Here is a 22,305-nt window from a genome sequence, read left to right as displayed (position 1 = left end):
AAAAATAGTAATAATAACGTTATTACTTCATCAGCAAAATTTAATCACTTACTACACTTTTGCCCCCTATAGCTCCATCAACATATCCTGAATGTAAAAACTAGCAAAGAAAAAGAAAAATAAATAAATAAATTATAAGAAACCCTTCCATAAAGGCGAATTAGATGGAAACTTTCATAAAAAATAAAATAAAGTTATAAAACCTGTTGTTGGAGTGTATTGAGTTGTTGGCTGCGCATAAATTGTTTAGGTATAAAAGTTGCAACATAAAATATAGAAGTTTTGAAGACTCGAGTACTACATGATTTGACTTTGATCACCATAACTTGATTTACGATATGGCATAAAGCGGTGGTCTTTTGAGGCGTTCTTCTTCCTCCGATTCTCAATGAATGAATGAAGCTTTCCTGAAGCCTGCAAATGAAACAGAGAGATACGTAAAGGTATTAGTGTGATGCGTCTTGTTGAATAGCATAAGAGTTACAGTGCTTCATTTAGCAGGAATTAATCTATTATAGAAACCATGTTTCTATAGTATGCCATATCAGCCTTGTATTTTAGCTTAACTACAATGTATACAATGCAATCAGGTATCCTTCTCTTTATTTTTTTATTTTTTTACAATAAAAAAGATTTCTATAATCTCCCATCATCTGTTTGTTTCAATTTGACTGCCACAAATAAATTTGGTATGGATTACAATTATCATTATTGCCCGCAATATATGTTTTACATATGATTATCGTCATTCACATAAGCCCTGTACCAACAACTTAATAATCAGGTTTATGATTCCTCATATTTTTATGCATTCTTAATAAGCGCTACATTAGGAATTCGCTTGTTTTGCACAATAACTGCTTCACAATATTTTTAACATGTTAACATGTCATCTCAATTCCTTTTTTTTTTTTTTTCTTCCTAAATTTTCAACAATTATTTTACCCATCATCTTATTGTGCATCATCAAAACCACCAAAATTTTATCACACATTTATTTTGGCATTTCTTATTCTGCCATAATAAATTTGGCTATATGGGATTTCTTTATTGCCTGTCTTGCTCAATATAAATTAGCCCTTCGAAATTCAACCAACTAAAAAGCCTTTTCAAGTTTCCAAGATAATTCCTTATCGAACTCAACATCACCTACTCAATCCATCTAAATAAATTTCACGATTCTATTCAATATTCTCCTTTAAAAAAATTTCCTCTTTAAAAATCTATCATTGAATATTATTTTCAAAATATTATGTCAACCATTATATTGGTGTCTTCATATTTACTAAAACTATGTTATCTGCATTATGAGTACATCTAACTTATTTTATCGAATTCATCTCTTTAAATATTTTTTATTTATTTGTACTTCCAAGAGATGGATCCATGATTATTAATCCAAGTAAAAGAAAATCTGTCTGTGATTTGGTGGCCTAAATTTAAAATGTAACTAAATTTACTCCAAATTTCTTAAAGGATGTATTTGTTATTACAAGAACAAAGGCTAATACAAAATCAAACATAACTTCTTCCATCACATTCATATATCATATCCATCCATCATGAATCCTCTTATAGTCCATTATAGTAGAACTAGTAGAGCCTTTGAGTACATTTAAATCGCCACCAATAATTATCTTCCAAAACTGAGTTGTAGTATGTCATGCATCTCTTTCCATAATTAATATTTCAAATTGTATTCTGATCTAATTTTGATTATAAACACTTTCATTCACTCTTATCTTTTAAGAATTAAGACTGCCATTTAGATTAACCCTAGTTAGTTATCCTTCACATATCCATAAATATAAAAAAATTGCATTTGTAGCCATTACATGACTTAGTAATACTCTCAATTCCTTTACAAAGATCAAACTGTTAAAAATGGTTAAATCTATTTTATTGCAGGAATTCGTTTGTTTTTCTTTATTTCAAAATTACCATCAACTTGAGTACCATGAATGCGCCAAAACCTTCAATATTTAAGAGTCTCTAATCTTAAAATAAAAGGGTTGGAATTCCTATTGAGGGAACCAATGGGAAGTTCTACAGCCCTACTTGTTAGACAATGTTAAATAAGAGGTTCTAGAACCAAGACTTGGATGCTGGTCACACTTATCCATGAGAAAAATGAACAAGATATCCAATGGAGAAATGGTCATCCCAATCCGTGAGGGGGCACGGACACACTACTAAGGTATGGAGAGAGAAACCCTCTCCAGCATAATCTTCAAAAAAATCCATCGTGTAGTGAAGAGCACTAATACTTTTCATGACATGATATTGCAAATAAATAACAAATAAAAATATTGTTACAAGTTGCAAAAAGTACCTTTAGTTCCTCATATTTCTTGATGAGCTTTCTCTCACGAATTTCAGCTGCACATTCAAAATGTGTTACGTTTGATCAAAACTTCGTAAAGGAAAAAAGTGCACAAGAATCAGTTACTGACATTTCTTTAGATAATATGGGTGTTTTCCGTGTTTAGCTGCTTCTTTTTCTTTCTTTATATGCTGTCTCAGAATATCTGACTCAATGTTCTTATGAGAGGATGACTTCAGCTGCTTATCCTAAAATATGGCAAACGATTAAAGCACAATATGAGTTTACCAAAGACTCCTAGAGAGCTAATCTTTACACAATTATCAGAACATAAAAAGATTTAGTAATATGCAAAAAAAAACTCTCAATTCCTAAAAGGCTGTCTGGGATCACCAATTTTTTTATCATTTATCTTTTACTTTATTTTGTTTATGATTTGATCTGAAATAGAACATGCTCGGCATATTTGGTTAAAATATGATTTTTTTAAAAACGCTCAAACAACTGAAAATTATTTGGAATACTTTTAAAAAGGTATTAATTTGTTTTTAGAACCAAAATAAAAATTAAAAAATACACTAAAAAATTTGAAAAGGAAGGAAGAATATAAAGTGAATTAAAACAGTAATACAATATTCAAATTACTGATTTGCAGCCAAAAGCATTCATGAAATACAAATAATGAGCAATTATAATTTAATCACCAAAAAATTTCTAATCAAGTCAAATTCAAACAAAATCACATGCAATCAAGCCACTAACAAAAATGTAGAAGAAAATAAGATGAGTAAAGAACTTATCAAAATAAAAAAATCTAGGCCTCAGATCTACAGAAGGAGAAGACTCCTATAGAATTAGGTAATCACATATCCAGCTTGATCGAAAACTAGAAGAGCTATCATTTATTCAATAAAATATATCAAATTACATGCCTTAAAACATTTATTTATAAGCCCCTCATCCCAAGGTCCATAAGTATTATTGGATCGAGATTGACTAAATACTTGAGTGAATGATTCTATGCTGAGCTAATTCACAATAGCTTTGCTTTAGCAAAACTAATCTCGATGTCAAAAACTTATACTATATATTCTAGTAAGTATGTTAGTGTCAAAAAATAGCACTGCTTCATGGCCATAGAGCTACCTTGTCCAAATAACTCTAAACACATCGTAACTACTACAAGTTTTCCTTCTCTAAACAATTATACACCCATATATCATCAAAGTACACAATCACAAACTTCCCAATGAAAACTCAAAAAATTTGATTCACTGGCTTTCTAAAAGTATTCGGGAGCACTGGACAGACCAATTAACATGGCAATCCACTCATACCAATGTAATTTGTGTCTCACCCCAAGGCCTCATCTAATGATATCCACTACACATATCTATATTGAAAAACTCTAACTCCGTGTAACTAATCCAATGAGTCGTCCAGTCTCAGAATGGAAAACCAATACTTGATAGTAATCTTGTTCAATACCTACAATCAATGCATGCGCCACAACCCATCTTTCTAAGGCACAATCAAAAATTGAAACGATAAAAGGACTAGTCCACGACCATCAAATCCTTAGCCTTCTTTTGTAGTTTCTCATACTCCACAAGTCACATCTGGTAGGTTGGTCAATTAGGAAGCATTGATACTGGAATGAGGTTGTTGGCATCAATTTTTAATATCATGAGTGTAGAGTGTCCACCTACATGGCTTAGGGTGGTGGTCCACGGTCAGTCCATAGCATCCGGTAGCACAAGACACCCACCCGGGATCTTCCAGCACTTGTTAGGGGCAAGTGGCTAGGTTTGGTGGTGATTTGGTCCTACCCGAGAAAATTCCCTCTGGGAAGCCCATTCATTATGTGAGACTTGTTTGGTGTCTAATTTGATCATTAGAAGTCACTACATGTCCATCCAAAGCCTCCCATGGCCATGGGAGGTCACGATGTCCGCCTGAGCGCATCAGAGTCATGCTTCATGCATAAGTTGTTTCCCGTAGCTCGAGATATCCATTTGAGACCCTCCGGCATGTGCTGAGGGGCATGCGGCCAGGATCATTCTGCTAGACTTTAGCTTTCACTTAGGCTAAGACCGATTTGCATTTTGCACGTCGAACGACTCTGATCGGATCGACGAATATTATTCGCTGCACCACGGGCAAAAATGTTTCAAATTAGTCCAATCGTCAACAAAATTGTCTAGACGACCCCGGATGACGAAAAAAACCACGCGAGTGCGTTCGGAAAGTCGATTTTACCTTTAGAGGACGCCCATTCCAATATGGTGTCGAGTTCGAACCAGTAATGTGCAAATCGAGAATTTTATATGAATAAAATAATATAATAACAATAAAATTAAAAAATATCCCTTTTAATCTCACGCGATCCCCTTCCTTCGCACGGACTATCCCGATTGGCGAATCAGTTGTGCCCTAGCCCTAATCGTGTCACTTCGCTCCATCCTGCTTCGGCTAATCTCCTCGCGCTCGAGCCCCATCGACCGGCATTCCCTGTCGCAGCATATTCCTTGTCGCAGTATTCCTCCTCGCATCAAGGCCTCCTACTCGAGGATTTTCTCATGCCACCCTAGCTATCCCTCTCTCCTCTCAGCCAGTCGCACGCGTGGCCTCCTTACACATCAGCATCGAGTTCTCATCAAACCAAACTCCTTCCTACTCAGAGCTCCGGATTTCAAGCTTCGCAACTGCAGCACCTCTCTTAGGTTTCCCCTCACGCCGGTGAAACATCCTTCGCATTCTACAACCGGCGTTCACTCCCGCGCAGGCAGAAACTAGGGCAAAGCTTGACGCTCTCCCTTTCGCATTATTTGTGCATGCTGCCGATAAGATACTTCACCTCGTCATCCCTCACTCCCTAGAGGTCGGGAACGTCGTCGGAGTGTCCTACCATCGACAGACAGCAACGGTCCAGCAGCTTGAAGAGGTGTGGATGTCTTCTTCTTTGCAAGGAAAGCCTCCTCTCGAACTTCGTCAGACTACGAACAACCTACGCGTCGGTATACTTACGCGTCGGTATACTTCCTTAAACCCTTCATCTTTTCTTTCCTAGTTAGCCCTAGAATTAGTTTTGGTAGGCATGTGGATTCGATCGTCTACACAGGGTGCGTGCGTCGGCGTAAGCCAGCGCAGCGACGTGCCTATGTGATGGATCGTTGGTTTTCCTAGAGCGAGCCTTTCGGTTAAAATTTTCCACAAGTGGCCAAATACCGTCGTTGCGAAGCCGAGTGTTTCATTTTTTGTTGTGAACCGTAGCACATGCCCTGCGGATTGGAGTCTCAATCTCCCCCTGCTTTGGTTTCCCCAAATTTCCTCGAAGAAGTTGGGATGCTAGGATTTGCAAAGTGAGAAAAGCTTCGTAGCTAGCTCGCTTTACAAAATCGGGAGGAGTTTTGAAATAGGAGAAGCTTTCTAGTTGACCCGCTTCACAACCTTGTGAAGAGTTTCCTCCTTGGAATCACCGGGGAGAACTTCCCCACATGCCTCACCAAAGCAGCAGACGGCTATGTCGCATATCCAAATGCAAACCCTAGGTTTTCCCAGGTGAAGTCGCTAGTATGAGCATAACTCGATGTCCAGCATGATCATGTGTTTTCATTGCATGTGCATACATTTTATGAAACATTTTGCATTTTGCCTCGACCGGCCACCCCGGCCCAATCAGAATTTCACTTTGCTTCGACCGACCGCCCCAGCTCGGCCGACACGTCACTTTGCTTCGACTGGCTGCCCCGGCTCGATCGGCATTTCTTTGGTCCGACCGGTTTCTCCAACTTGGTCGACCAACCACTTGCATCACTACATGTTAATTGTTTGCACGTGTATGCTTGTCTGTCTGCATGATGCATTGCGCCCTATTGTGTGTTTGCTTGCATTATTAATATCATTTACCTGAGTTGGACTTCTTTTAGGTCACGGTTTTACCGGCATACCCTCCTTTCGAGCTGCTGCCTCTAAGACATGTCCATCCCTTCGGGTTATTGCCCTACCAGCATGCCCTCTTCTCGGGTCACTGCCTCCACTGCATGCCCATCCCTTCGGAACACTACTTTACTGGCATGTCTTCTTTTAGAGTTGCTGTCGTCACGGCATGCTCATCCTTTCGGGTCGCTGCCCTATGCATTTCTCTGTGTCACTACCTTACCAGCATACCCTCTTTCGGGCTGCGGCCACCACGACATGCCCTTTTTTTCATGTCACTGCCCTACCAGCATACTCTCTTTTCGGGTCGTGACCACCACGGCATGCCTATTCCTTTGAGTCACTGCCCTACCGACAAATCATCTTCTTTGAGTTGCTGCCACCAAGACATCTCATCTTCTATAAGTCAACCTTCACGGTATACTCTTTATCACCACTTGTATGAATTGATTGCTTGCATTTGCACTTGTATGTGTGCATGGTTAGCGAGTGAGCTCGTTAGGAGACTGATCCCGTGTTAGTTACGATGTTTTAACGAGCATCGTTAGTCGGATTGATCTAGGGAACTATGAGAGTTAAGTCGTCGGGATTGACACAAATATGATTATACTAAGGTTCCAAAGAATCTAACTCGTTTCACATTGCATGTTACGGGTACACATTTAATGACCCTAATTTTAAAAATAAAAAATATATATATTTTTCTACTTATCTTATTTGTAATAATTTTAAAATCATACATATAGCAAACTATGCCATATATAACGTCAACCCTTTCTATAATTTATCCAGGGTGACACTTTTTAGATCTTTCATACTCTTAGGCCGAGGCCGGTGCGGCGACCTCATCAAAGTCATACGTAGCCGGAGACTTACCATGCACTTAGATGCTGGTTAGAACACATTCTCGGTATATGGTGTAGGTAGTCATTTTTCGATGCCTCCGACTATTGTTCTGTGATGTTCTTACGCTAACGACGCCACACTTTTTTTTTATTTTTTGTGTCTGCATGTTTGATATATATGGTAGTATGTTAGGGAGTTTTTCTACATAGATTTGTACCACTTTATGCACACACACAGGTAATGTTATGAGAGAGCATGTGATAATTTTTTACCATTTTACTTGCATGTGCTATTCAGCTCCCTCAATTATAAGGCACGACTCATTATACGTTGCATGTGTTGGTTTTCCTGATAACATTTCTTTTCATGCAGGTCGAGCCATTTTCTCTTTTTTGTGTATTTTTTATAGTCCAAGAGAGTCCTATAGCAGAAATGAGATACAGGCACGGATTCCGACACGTTCGATGCGGGAACCACGTCGAGGGGATTAGGAGAAGATAATAGTGCCTCGTTTCTTAATTTTGTATTTGATACTGATATACAGAATTAGGTCCAAGCATGTATATACAGAGTTCAGACGTATTTTTTTTTTCTGGTATATGTTGTCGACCCAGCAGCACCGGTCTTTTTATTAGTTTATTTAAATTGTTGTTTTGGTCTTGTTGCATATCTGCCTGTGTGGATTGTTTATCATGTTTATTTGTGGTTTGTCTGAAATCACGATGCAATATATGCTCTTCAGGACTTAAAATCTTAATTTTTCTACATAAAAATCCTGATAAAATATTCAAGATAATTAAAATTTATGATTAAAATATTTAGAGTTTTAAAATCTGTACTTCTATTTTCCCGCATGGCCTTTGGGCAGGATTTTAAACGAGTTGTATTGCATGACTATGATAGAGCCTCCACAATATTTAAAGACCGCTCCTAATAATTACATTCATATTGCATGTCCCAATGAGAAGCACACGTATTTCTCCAACCTGACTATATAGGTGGTTTTCTAATGTTGTATGGGGTGTTAGAATGCTCCCCAACCCAGACGGAGTGTAAATCCTTTTGTTCGGAGTTGTTTCTAACTTTATAACTAAACCTCCACTTCTCCTTTTGCTAAAGCATCCTTTGCATCTCAACGGATATAAGCCTCACCCCTTGGAGCTCCAGTTTATAGTCATAGGATAGAGTTTCTTTTTTTTGACCTTAAGACTACCGAGGTCTTAGTGAACGATGCAATTCGCGAATTGTTAACCGAAGATCTTAGGACTTGTTGGATCGACTACTTTCACAGAAGGATCGACTAATTTCATGGTCAGGTAGACCTTAGAGCTACTAATAGTTGTGTATGTAACGGGTCCATTATACCCCGCCTGATCTAACTCTTAGGATCACTCCACCTTGTTGTTGAGCCCCTTTGAGCCATGTCATTCCTTGACTTCGTAGATATCGTCTTGATGACCCGATGCTGATGAGCTGCTGCCCGTTTGGGATACGATGATTTGTCTTTTGATCTTATAGCTCGAATATGTTTTGACGTATTACGATATCTCCGTCAAGATGATTTAGGTTATTTCGTGAGCTTCGTTTGTAGATAAGCTGCCACCAACTCGGGATGTAAAAGATTCTCTGCCCGATGGCTTAGCGTAAGTTTTGAAGCATCGGGACTTTCTCATACAGAATAACTTTCCTTTGATGACTTATTGCCCCAAGTTCATGATAATATAAGTGAATCATCTTTTGTCAAGAGTATTCTTGGGCATCCTCTAAGATATAATTAATCAATAGGAACAAATTCCTCTGGGAGTGCTCTTGACCCCAAAACAGGCACATGCATCTGATTCTCTGGTTATTGGTAGTCTACGTAGTTATTTTTTTCATGGATATTGGTCCAAGACGCCTCCATCCGATCTTGTTTAAGTAGACATTCTTGATCTATCGTTACGAGGTTTAACTCATGCCGACTTTCCACGTTTTATTTTTTCTCTTGTTTGTCGTCATTATCATATGTCTACTTATTCGGTGCATCTCCTCTCTAAATCACTGATTTGATTCGGGAGGGAGATTTATTCGAATAAGAGAAATATACAATGATCGACAAGTTGGTGTTCCTTTTAAAATAAACAAGAGAAAATTGAACGGAAACAGAACGGCAACTCCGCTGGGGTTGAGTCTCCCTCTTCATACTAGGAGTTTCGCTTTTTAGGATTATAGTATCTCTCTGTACAAGGAGTTTCGCTCATATTGTCGTGACCTAGTTTTCTTTCTTCGAGTAATAGTTGAACCTTTTGTGAGACATTAGTTTTCAGTCCATGCGTCAATTGCTAGGTGTAGCAACTAGATGCATTATGTCCCTTCTCTCACCCTCAACAATTTGGTTGTTGCATTATCGTATGCATCAATGTCGTCGATGATTGGTTTCTTAGCCTTTTCTTGTTTTGATAGTTGTTCATTTTTGGCCCGCAACGCAGAAGGATGGCTTGGGATGGTCCACGATCAGTCCGTAGCATCCAGTAGCTCAAGTCACTCACCCGGGGCCTTCTAGCACTTACAAGGGGCTAGGTTTGGTGGCGATGCGGCCCTACCCGGGAAATTCCTTCTATGAGGCTCATTCAGGATGTGAGACTTGTTTGGTGCCTAATTTGATGATTAGAAGTCACCACATGTCCATCCAGAGCCTCCCATGGACCTGAGCGCATCAGGGTCATGCATCATGCATATGATATTTCAAATAGCTCACGACATCGTTCGAGAACCTCCGACGAGTGTTGAAGGGCACGCAGCAAGGATCATTCTGCTAGATTTTGCCTTTCACTTGGTGAATGCAGGTCGACATTCTGCATATCAGACGACTCCGATCAGATCAACAAATATTATTAGTCGCGCCACGCGCGAAACTAGTTAAAATTAGTCTGATCGTCCACGAAGTTGTCCAGACGATCCAGGATGACAAAACAAATCACGCGAGTGTGTCTGGTACGTTGATTTTACCTGAGGACGCACATTTCAATACGATGTCGCTTTCGAACCAGTAATGCGCAAATCAAGAATATTAAGTGAATAATAATAATTAAAAAAATCCCCTTTAATCTAATGTGGTGCCCTTCCATCGCTCGGACTCCCCCGATCTGTGAATCACCCGTGCCCTAGCCCTAATCGTGTCGCGCCACTTCCTCCTGATTCAGCCAGTCTCCTCGCGCTCGACCCCCGTCGACTGACGTTCCTTGCTGGTGAAAGCCCATGTCGCGGTCATCCTCCTCGCGTCAAGACCTCCTACCTAAGGATTTTCTCACGTGGCCCCGACCGTCCCACTCTTCTCTCGGCCAACCGCAAGAGCGGCCTCCTTACACGACGTCAAGTTCTCACCGACCCCAGCTCCATCCTACGCAGAGCTCTGAATTTAGTGCTTCCTGTTGGGCTTCACGACCACAACAACTCTCCTAGACTTCCTCTCACGCCGACGAATCCTCCCTCTGGCATTCTAGAGCAGACGTTCACTCCCCACGCACGCAAAAACTAGGGAAAGCATGACGCTCTCCCTTTTTGCATTATTTGTGTGTGCCGCCGACAAGATACTCCCTTGTCATCCCTCACTCCCCAGTGGTCGGGAACATTGTCGGAGTGTCCTACCATCAACGAACAGAGACAGTACAGCAACTTGAAGAAGCATGGATGTCTTCTTTGCGAGGAAAGCCTCCTCTCGAACTTCGTCGAACTACAAACAACCTACGCGACGATATAACTTCCTTAAACCCTTCATGTTTTCTTTCCTAGCTAACCCTAAGGTTAGTTTTTGTAGGCGTGTGGGTTTGGTCGCCTATACGGGTTGCGTGCGTCGGCTCACGACGGTGCGGCGATGTACGTATGTGATAATCGTTGGTCTTCCTAGAGAGAGCCTTTAAGTTAGGATTTTTCATTCGTGGCAAAATATTTCTTTGCAAAGCCGAGTGTTTCCTTTTTGTTGTGAACCTTAGCACATGCCCTGCGGGTTGGAGTCTTAATCTCCCCATGGTCTATTTTCCCCAACTTTCCTTAGAAAAGTTGGGATGCTAGGTTTTGCAAAGTGAGAAAAGCTTCGTAGCTAGCTCACTTTGCAAAACCGAAAGGAGTTGTAATATGAGAGAAGCTTTGTAGTTGGCCCGTTTAACACCCACTTGAGGAGCTTCCCCCTTGGAATCACCGAGGTGAACTTCCCCAAATGTCTCGCCAAAGCAGGAGACGGCTATATCGCATATCCAAGTGCAAACCACAGATTTTTCAAGATGAAGTCGCTAGTACGAGCATGACTTAATGTCCAGCATGATCATGTGTTTTGATTGCATGTGCATAAATTGTATGAAACATTTTGCACTTTGCCTCGACTGGCCGCCCCTACCCGGTCGACATTTCACTTTGCTTCGACCGGTCGTCCCGGATTGGTCGGCATATTACTTTGCCTCAACAAGTTGCCCCGGCCGATTTGTCATTTTTTTGGTCCAACTGCTTTCTCGGACCAGGTCCACCCACCACTTGCATCACTACATGTTTGTTTGCATGTGCGCTTTATTGTCTTTTTGCTTGCATAATTAACATCATTTACCTGAACTACACTTTTTTTCGGGTCACTGCACTATCGGTATACCTACTTTTTTGGTTGTTGCCGCCACGGCATGACCATTCTCCTCGATCACTGTCTTACCGGCATACTCTCAATTTAGGCCGCTGTCACCACAGCATGTCCATCCCTTCGGGTCACTACCTTACCAGCAGACCCTTTTTTCGGGTCGTTGTCGTCACGGCATGCCCATCCCTTCAAGTCAATGCCCTACTAACATACCCTCTATTCAAGCCACCACCACCATAGCATGCCCATTTCTCCGGGTCAATGCCCTACCTCTCTTTTAGGACCGTTGCCGCCACGGCATGTCTATTCCTTCGGATCACTACTCCGCTGGCATACCTTCTTTTTGGGTCGCTGCCACCACGGCATGCACATCTTCTCTGAGTCACTGCCTACCAAGTACACTTTTTATCACCGTTTGTATCATATGATTGCTTGCATTTGCACTTTTATGCCTGCATTGATAGCGAAACAGCTCGTTAGGAGAGTGATATTGTGTTGATTTTGATGTCTTAACGAGCATTGCTCGTCGGGCTGATCCCGGGGAGCGATATAAGTTAAGTCTTTGGAATTGACACATATATAATTGTGTTAATGTTCCAAAAGATCTAACTCGTGTCACCTTACATGTTATGGGTTCGCATTTAATGACTTATATTTTAAATATAAAAAATATTTTTTTCTACTTATCTTATTCACGGTAATTTTAAAATTATGCATATAACAAACAAGGCCATATATAAGGCCAAATCTTTCTAAAATTCATTGTGGCTGACTTTTTAGACCCCTAGGAACAGGGTCGGTGCAGTGACCACGTCAAAGTCATACGTACCTGGAGACTTATCCTGCACTTAGATGCTGATTATCACACTTTCTCGGTAGAAGGTGTGATAGGCTAAAGTTTAGGGTTCTAAGTAGTCCTTTTTCGATGGCTCTGACTATTGTTTTGTAATGTTCTTGTTATTCTTTTGCTAACAACGCATCACCTTTTTGCGTTTTTTGTTGTGTTTGCATTCTTAATATGTATGTGTTGGGGCGTTTTTCTGCATGGAGTCATGTCTCTATTTGCACACACACATAGGTACTACTATGGGGGAGCATGTGATGATTTCAGACTCTTTTGCTTGCAAATCTTATTCAGCTCACCCAATTATAAGACGGCTAGTTATACATTGCATGTGTTAACTTTCCCGCTAACATTTATTTTCATGCAGGTAGTCTTCTCATCTTTTCCTATGTACTTTTTAGAGTCTAGAAGAGTCTTGTAGCAGAAATAAAATACAGGCACGGGTTCAGATACGTTTGGCGCGGAACCACGTGAAGGGGACAAGGAGCAGATGCTCGTGTCCTATATCTTAATTCTGCATTTGATATTGATATAAAGAATCAGGTTTGGGCATGTATATGCGGAGTGTAACCACTTTTCTTTCTAGGATATGTTGCAGACCTAGCGGCACCGTCTTTTTTATTATTTTATTTGGCTTGTTTCTTCTGTCTTATTACGCGTGTGGATTATTTTGCTTGTTTAGTTTTATGGTTTACCTAGGAATCACGATGCAATATAAGCTTTTTGGGACTTAAAATCCTAATTTTCTACCTAAATATCCTAACAAATATTGAAGATAATTAAAATTTAGGATTAAAATATTCAAGATTTTAAAGTATGTACCTTTATTTTCTTGCATGACCTTCGGGCTTGATTTTAAACGGTTAAATTAGAAGGCTATAACCCAAGTCATAACTAATAGGGCTTTCATAATATTTAAAGACCGTTCTAGATAACTGCATTCATATTGCATGTCTCGAGGAGAAGCCTCTTTGCTTTTCCAACCTGACTGACACAGCATATCTTTTTCGATATAAATGATTGTCTGGTGCGCCTAGAGTATTAGAAGACTCCCTAACTCAGACGGGGTGTAAGTCCTTTTGTTCGGAGTTGTTTCCAACTTTGTAGCTGAACCTCCACTTCTCCTTTTTCTGAGACATCCTTCTCATCTCGGCGGGTATAAGTATCACTCCTTGAACTCCAACTTATAGTCATACGATAGAGTTCACATCCTTTGACCTTAAGGCTACCGAGGTCCCTGTGGATGACGCAATTCATAGATTGCTGACCGGGGATCTCAGGACTTGTTGGGTCGACTACCTTCACGACCAGGTAGACTTAAAGTCCTGGTAGTTGTGTATGACGGGTCTATGGTACCCCATCCCAACTACCTCTACCTCTACCTCTTAGGATCACTCTATATTCTTGTTATTGAGCTTCTTTGAGCCATGTCGCTCATTGACTTCGTTGATATCATCTTGATAGTCTGATGCAGATGAGCTGTCACTAGTTTGGGATACGACGATTTGTCCTCTGCCCTTATGGTTCGAATGTGTTTGACGTATTGGGATATCTCTGTCAAGATGATTTTGGTTATTTCGTGGGCTCCGTATGTCGATGAGCTGCTACCCATTCGAGATTGGAGACTCTCTACCCAATGACTTAGTGTGAGCTTTGAAATATCGGGACTCCCATACGAAATAACCTTCCCTTGATTACCTATTGCCCTAGGTTCATGATAATATAAGCGAACCTCCTTTTACCGAGAGTATTTTTGGGTATCTCTCAAAATGTAAGTAGCCAAAAGGAGACGTTCTTCTAGGAGTGTTGTTGACCCTAAAATAAGTACATTCACCAGACTCTCTATTATGGTTAGTCTACATATGTATTTCTTTCGCGAATATTGGTCAAAGGTGTCTCCGTCCGATCTTGTTTGGGCGAACATTCTTGACTTATTCATGCAAGGTTTACCGCACGTAAACTCTCTATGTTTTTTTTTTCTCTTGTTTGTTGTCATTGTCGTATGTCCCTTCTTGTTCGGTTTCTCTCCTCTCTGAATCACTGATCTGATTCGGGAAAAAAATTTATTCAAATAAGGAAAGTATATGACGATCGACAAGCTAGTGACTCCTTTTAAAATTAAAACGGCAAAAATGAACGAAATTAAAACGACAAAAATGAACGGAAACTGAGGTCTATAATATATTGAACCTCTCATAAGTGTGGTAATCTAATTATCAGACTGTTAGTAAGAAAATCATCAAACTCCTTCACTAGAGATCACACTACCCCAAGTATCGGCTCCTCTATCTGACTACCCTCCAACTTGTAGAAATATAGTACGATGTATTATTGCTCCCATCTACTCATCATTGTTAATTTCTTCAAGAGCAAAAGTATTATACGCTTACCATACTGGACAAATAAGAAGGTAATTTTGTGGCCATCATGATGACAATTAGCCCAATAAAATGTGACATGTCCATCAACACATCACATATGATATTGTAGTTTTCCCATTGAAAACCCTATCAAACATCACTTGTCAAAATTTATCTTATTCCCCTTCTTCAATTATTCTTCAAATAAGTCCGAGAATATGTTTGGACAAGTTTTCGGGTAGAAAGCCTCTATTTGTCAATTATTTATATAGACACCATATTCTCACAATTGTTTTTGTCAATAATGAGTTTGCACATCTAGTTCACTGTGTAAAGCATAAAAAAGATATTATATCTAACCACTATTAAGCCATCTTGGGCTCACCCTGTAAAACTTGAACCATAAAAATCTTATCATCATCTACGATTAGCTGGCACTCATCTCCATTATCCTTATCCTTAAAGTCTCCACTATCTACTTCTTCCACTATGCCGTCAACAACAAAATTATTCTGATGTTTGGGCAGTTAGATGCAATATATCAATATCAATGACGCTTAAAACACTTCTTGACTAGAATTGTCTTGAGAGCGCAGGTCTGATCAATCCTCTTTTCTCTTATCTGGCTTCACACAAGTAATAGTCTTGGCAGTCTAATCGGTGTGCCATTGTCGCCCAACACTACTATCAAACCTTATTTGAAGGGTGGAGCAGACTTGATTCCACTATGCTGCTTCGCTTTCAAGGCTAGATTTTGGACATCCAATGAAGTCTCATAAGCTTGTAACTGCATCACTTTGCTAATAGAATATATCAATATTCCCAGATATCTCACTATGTTATTCTAATCTAGCTCCACTATCTTGCACTTCAACATAAATTGTTCAAATTCGGTGGTCTCCTAATCAACTTATAGGTCATGCTGTTGCAAATGGTGAAATCTCAAAAACATAAATTGTTTGTAAAATGTTGGCAAGTATTTACACTATTTTTTTCATCTTGAACAAATTCATGATCTTAATTTTTCCCTGACGCAACGTCAGCACTATAAATTCTCCCATCGTAAGATAGCATTCTTCCCAAACTTAATGACAACTAGCTTCAACATTCTATCAGGTGGAACATGTCACACCCCAACTGGCCGACTTTTAAAGTCAACTGTGGTGCAACAGAGGTGAGGACTTGATTGGAGACCTAGCCTAACTAAATCTTCACAAACATTTAAAATCCATTTTCAATTATAATTCATATATTCTTATATATTATGAAGCATGTAAAATTAACCAAAAAATCATATACAGCTGCTAAAATCCAACATTATAAAAATATGTACCCATGAATATGTACAACCTCCAAAATAATTCAATACAAAAACTAGACAACTTCACACCTGAACTCACCCTAATGTACCTTACCCCGTTATGAAAGTCAACAAAGCATAAGAGTGGATTGTAAGCTCAACAAAATAATCAAGACAAAATTAAAATTTATAGACGGAAAGAAAAAAACGTGCATGATCATTTGTAGCTCATATACATGACAAGAGAATATGAATATAAACATACTTTAATCACATGAGACATTTAATATGAAGGGCATAGATGTAGTAAACAGTAAATGTGTTCAGCGCACATTTCATTCTTTTTTTGTTTGCAATTATAGGAATATTCATAAGAATTTCATAATCAAAAACTTGAGTGTTAAAAATGTCACTTGTAATTGCATAGAATTGACTACATTCATATCATTTGGTTGTCATCCAGCCTGTAGGCTAAAATAATAATTAATAAAGGTTGAACCTCCCAATATAAATTATTAATAGCTTAATTGATAGCAATAGTTTTCGTTCTCTTCCTTGTTTAAATTTCAGGAGTCGAGAATCTAGTATTCCCTATCATTTGTATTTACAAGCATTCATGTAATAGCATATCTATGACAACACTTTGCGAAATTTCTTTACTCATGACTCATGTAATAAGCATTTATCATAGGAAAATCACATTACAACACTCGCAAATAATATTTCAAAATTTTAAATTTTCCAATACATTTACATTTCATGCATAATGTGATATATCAAATTGCTTGATTCATCATGTAGAATTTCAAAAAATTGATTCGGTTGGATTTAGACTAATGTGAAAATAATGTCATATTTTAAAATTGACAAATTTTTATTGATTTGTCAAAATTGAGTATTACAAATCTTCCCTCAGAAAAATTTTTCTCAAAATTTCTAAATTTACTTAAACATAAAGGGATTTTTATGTCGCATTTCTTTTTATTTTTCTCATGCAATTTTTTTATGATATGTGCTTCCATTTTATTTTTTTTACATAAGGAATTTGCATGTTCCTCAAGTTCTTAACATATGTTTCTAAAATTTTTTCAAACTCTACAATGTATGATAAATTTCCATGTATTTCTATATATTCATGTAAAATTCTCTAGTCTGAATTTGAAACTCATTTCCTCAACATTGAAATATGGAGCACATCATGAATATCAAACAAAACAATAGGTAAAACTAGCCTGTAAGTTACCGGACCAATTCTTCCTATGATTTAAAAGAACCAATATATAAGGGGCTCAACTTGCTTCCCAGGCCAAATATGTTGATACCTTTTACTAGTCTAACTTTTATGAACACAAAATAACTAATTTCAAACTTTACTGTTTTGTGTCTTGGGTCATAATATATTTTATGTTGAACCTGAGTAGCTTTTAAACTCTCTGATCAATTTGATTTTCTCAGTAGCTTCATCAACCAATTCAAGGCTTACACATTTGATGTTCTTTTACCTCCACAAAACTTAATGGAGTTCACAATCTTCTGTCATGCATTGCTTTATAATGAGTCGTTCGAATAATGTACTTATAATTATTATTGTAAGTGAACTCAATCAGCATGTTGTGATTTTGCCAACTGTCTCTAAATTCAAGACACAAAGCCCCAATAAATATTCTAATACATAAATTGCCTTTCTTATTGTCCTTCAGTTTGAGGATGAATATTATGCTAAGATGTAAATGTGTACCCAAACCTCTCCGAATACATTTCCACAACGTGAACATAGTTTTACAAATCTATCATAAATAATAACACATGAAATACCATGCATCCTGAAAATTTCTTTGACATAACCGTCTACAACGCAAGAAATATGTTGCTTTTGTTAACATGACAACAATCACCCAGATGATATTGTGTCATTGTGTAGATCTGGGAAATCTCATAACAAAATCCACCGTGATTTCTTCCTATTTACATTCAGGCATAGGCAATGATTGTAGCAATCCATTAGGTCTTTGATGCTCAGCTTCAACAATTTGACAAGCCTGGCATTTAGACACATACTCAGCAACATCTTTCTTCATACATGGATGAGCTTCATGTAGGATCTCCAGTACAAATCATGATCAGTATGTATTCGAAAGTGTAGCATTTATGATAACAACTTCACTTACAGTCATATCCGACATCTTAGCTCCAGAAGATTCAGTATTCACACCTAACTTTTTGGGTTAACATAAACTTATTAATGAGAGTTGATTGCTCAATCAACTGATATGCATAGTCACTATTTTCTTATCTTATGATCTCCAACTGCAAGGTGTTAATTTCATTGATCAATTCTAGCTCTTGAGTAATAATTCAACTTACATTACATGTGAATTTCTGACTCGAAGCATCAACAACTATAATGTTCAATCAATACTATATATCTAGAATGTAGTCCAAGATAAGCTCTACCCATCTCTTCTGATAATCAGTGAATACCTCACACTTCACGTCATACAGGTAATATCTCTAAATCTTGAGCAAATTACTACATCAACTAACTCCATATCATGTGTCATATAATTCCTCTCATGTGGTTTCAATTGTATGGATGCATAGGTTATTTTGAACTTCACTATCCTCTTATTAAAATTAAAAACTTTTCACATTCCTTCACTTTATAAATTTTAGCCTTACTTAAAGATTTTTCATAAAGTTTATTCTTTTCTTCTTACATGAATTTCTAAGATTCTCAATATTTACAAAATACAAATTCCTTTACTTAAAATAGAAAAACATAGTTTTATTCTATCATATCAAATATCTTAATTTTTAAAATTAACATTTATTACTGAAAATTCTTACTTAAGTTTACTTTAAGTTTACTATATATTTAGAGATATAGTTATCTAAAGTTACCCTCTAATACCAAAGGTCATGTTAAATTTTAAAATATTTTGAAAATATATCTAATTGAGGACAAATAAAATTAAGTTTTTTTTTTCTTTAAAAATGAATTCCCCCTCCCCCCTAAATACATCTTTTTCAATGATGTGACGTTGTACGTCTAGGATCCTTTTGTTCCTGTTTGAATAGCTAATATTGGAGAAGTCGTCAATTGTTTCTTCAATTCTTGAAATTCATGTTGACATTCTTCAGTCCATTTAAATTTAATATTTTTCTCATCAGATTAGACGACATAGCAATTTGTGAAAATCCTTGAGCAAATTTATGTAATAACCAACCAAATCAAAAAACTACGTGCCACTGTAACATTCTTCAGTGTAGGTCATTCCACGATCGCTTTCACTTTTTGAGAATCAATTGAGATTCCTTACCCGCTAATGATATGTGCCAAATTGCAATGCTCCACAACAAGAAATCGCATTTTGAAAATATTGCAAATTGTTGATTCTATTTCAATAACTCCAAGACTATTCCCAGATGGTTAGCATGATCATCATCAGTTTTTGTATAGATCAAAATATCGTTAATGAAGATAATGGCAAAGGCATGAATATTTGATTCATCGTGTACATAAATACAGTAGAAGCATTTGCTAAGCCAAAAGGGATAACTAAAAATTCGTAATGGTCATATATTATTCTAAAAGCTATCTTGGTTATATCTCCCTGTCAGACTCTGACATGATGATATATCGATCCTAAATCAATCACGAAAAATTGAATAATGCCCACTATTTGATCAAATAATTCATTGATATTGGCAATGGATACATGTTCTTAGTTGTCATCTTATTCGGCTTGCTATAATCAATGTATGGTCCCATAGATCCTTGACAAATAATACAAGAGCACTCCAAGATGAGTTATTTGGCCCGATAAAACTTTTATCTGTCAATTCCTGCAATTCCTTTGAACTCATCCTATAAGGAGATTCAAAAATTGCATATGCTCATGGCTGCACATCCATACCAAACTCGACTTCCCTCTCTGGTGGTAACCTTTATAATTCTTCGGGAAATACATCAGGAAATTCAGCAATAATTGAGATGTTCTTTAATTGTTGCATATTTTATTTAACACTTATTTTTTTGCTAAATATACCAATTCACCACTTCACAAACATTTTTCAACTTTCACTGTGTTGATCAAAACATTCTGACCATAAAACAAATAAATGGATTCTCGTTGTGCACATTAAAGTTCACTCTTTTTCCAACATTCAATCGTAGCAAAATATTTTATTAATCAATACATCTCTAGTATAACATCAAAAATTTGAAATGGTATGATGATTAACTTTGCTAACAACTTACTATTTGAGATACGAACATGAACAAATCATTTTTTATTTGCATAAAACCTACTTCCCGAATGAATAATCATATATGGCAGGAGTAAAATGCACAATATAAACAAATAAATTGGCAACAAATTTTTCAGAAATGAAAAAATGTGATACAACTAAATCAAATAAAACTGTGTTAGGTTGATCTAGAACCAAAAGTATAACTATAACCACTTCTTCATGTTCATTAGCTTCCTGGGGTAATTCCAAAAACTTTGGCATTCAATAGTTGTTCTTTTCGGTGCTCTGAAGTTTCACACTTTATTTGAGTTGATGGCTTTCCCAAAAATTGAGTTTGAGTGGTTGCCCTCCCAAAATTTTTTGAGCCATCTCTGCCCTAAAAATGTTTGTGGCCCATTATCTCTTTTCTTTTCTTGAGGACAATCCATGTGACGATGCCTTGACTGTCCCCACATTTGTAGAGTTTTCCTGAACCCAACAAGCACTACCCAAAATGTAGCTTTTCACACTCCTAACAAATTGGTCTTTCTGATTGAGGCTGCTTCTACAAATCTTCTAGTTTAAATTTCTTGCTTTTTGGTTCTTCTCCCTTGCCCAAATCTTTCCCTTTTGTGTTTGGGGTTGTCACCGCTGATTGAAGAAGTTCGGCTCATTTTTAACTCTTCTAGCCATTTCAACTAGCACCGACTAATCATTGGTTTCAAATGGAACAGAAGCCAATCTTAATTGATCTCATAGCCCACGCAAAAAACTGGTATTTTTCCTCTTGAGTGATGACATAATGAGATACATATCTAGAAAAAGAAATGTACTCTGCTTCATACTGCATAACTATCTTAGATCCCTGAATCAGATTGAAAAAATTTATCTTAAAATGCATAGTCTAGATGAAGGCGGAATAAACCAATCTTTGAAAAATTTAACCCATCCCACTTAATTTTGTGAAAGATGTGTCAGTCCAAACTTCTCCCTATGTGTCTGCCACCATCTTTCAACCTCGCCTTCAAACATAAAAGTGGCACCACTCCTGTTCTCTGGATAAATCATACCATTTAAAATTCTCTCAATCTTCAATAACCAATCTGGAATAACTATAGGGCCATTGGCACATTTAAATGTAGAGGGCTTGAATGTCTAGAAGATCTTCAAATGTTGATCAACTGTACCATAATCAGATATGGATCCGGTGCTAGTAGATGATCTTTCAATAACAGTCAATTTTATCAACCACTTGTAATATCAACTGAATAATACTCTGTAACTTAGTGGCTCCGATTTCATCATTTGTCATATTTTGAATTATGTTCAAGTCATTTTCATCTTCTAATTTTTAATATGTAATTAGCCTGGAAGGTCAGCCCTCAATTCTTTCAGATACATCCTCCAGCATATCTATTTGTATTAGCACAATTTATTATTCAATACAATTTATCATACAAAAATTATGTCACGCATACATTATGCCTCAAGTCATATGGGTTCCCATCCCACAAACAATCAATCTAAAACTTAGTATTAATCAATTTATATTTTACTCTCATTCTTACATTTTCTAAATTAAAACACACTTCAATAATTATTTTCATCCAAACTTCTCTGATAATACTTTTTGCCATACCCCACTCGACCCCCCTTTTAGAATCGATCGTGATGCAACGGAGGCGAAAGACTGAGACAACTTTAACCTGCACTCTTCTTAACCTGCACAATCAGAACACAGTGGATAATAAATTATTCTAACTCAGTCGTCACAAACATTCATAATTCATTAATATTTTCATATACATGAAAATATGCTAAATCATATCATCAAAAATTATATATATATATATATATATA

At 37.4% G+C, this 22,305-nt stretch overlaps 1 protein-coding gene across 2 annotated transcripts in view; it reads right to left on the bottom strand.

The window, feature by feature from the left end:
• Positions 1-258: 258 nt before the first annotated feature.
• Positions 259-22,305, bottom strand: part of LOC110035567 (ribosomal RNA processing protein 36 homolog) — a 49,821-nt gene continuing 27,774 nt past the window's right edge. For both annotated transcript variants that reach the window (XM_020739815.1, XM_020739816.1), the window contains exons 8-10: positions 2,454-2,571; positions 2,333-2,379; positions 259-414 (exon numbers count right to left, since the gene is read on the bottom strand). In XM_020739815.1, coding sequence (XP_020595474.1) covers positions 298-414; positions 2,333-2,379; positions 2,454-2,571 — 282 coding nt within the window. In that variant the 3' untranslated portion in view covers positions 259-297. The remainder of the gene's footprint in view (positions 415-2,332; positions 2,380-2,453; positions 2,572-22,305) is intronic.

This window comes from Phalaenopsis equestris, unplaced genomic scaffold (assembly GCF_001263595.1).
Source record: "Phalaenopsis equestris unplaced genomic scaffold, ASM126359v1 Scaffold198203, whole genome shotgun sequence".
Lineage (NCBI taxonomy): Eukaryota > Viridiplantae > Streptophyta > Magnoliopsida > Asparagales > Orchidaceae > Phalaenopsis > Phalaenopsis equestris.
This window is presented reverse-complemented; position numbering and strand designations above follow the sequence as displayed.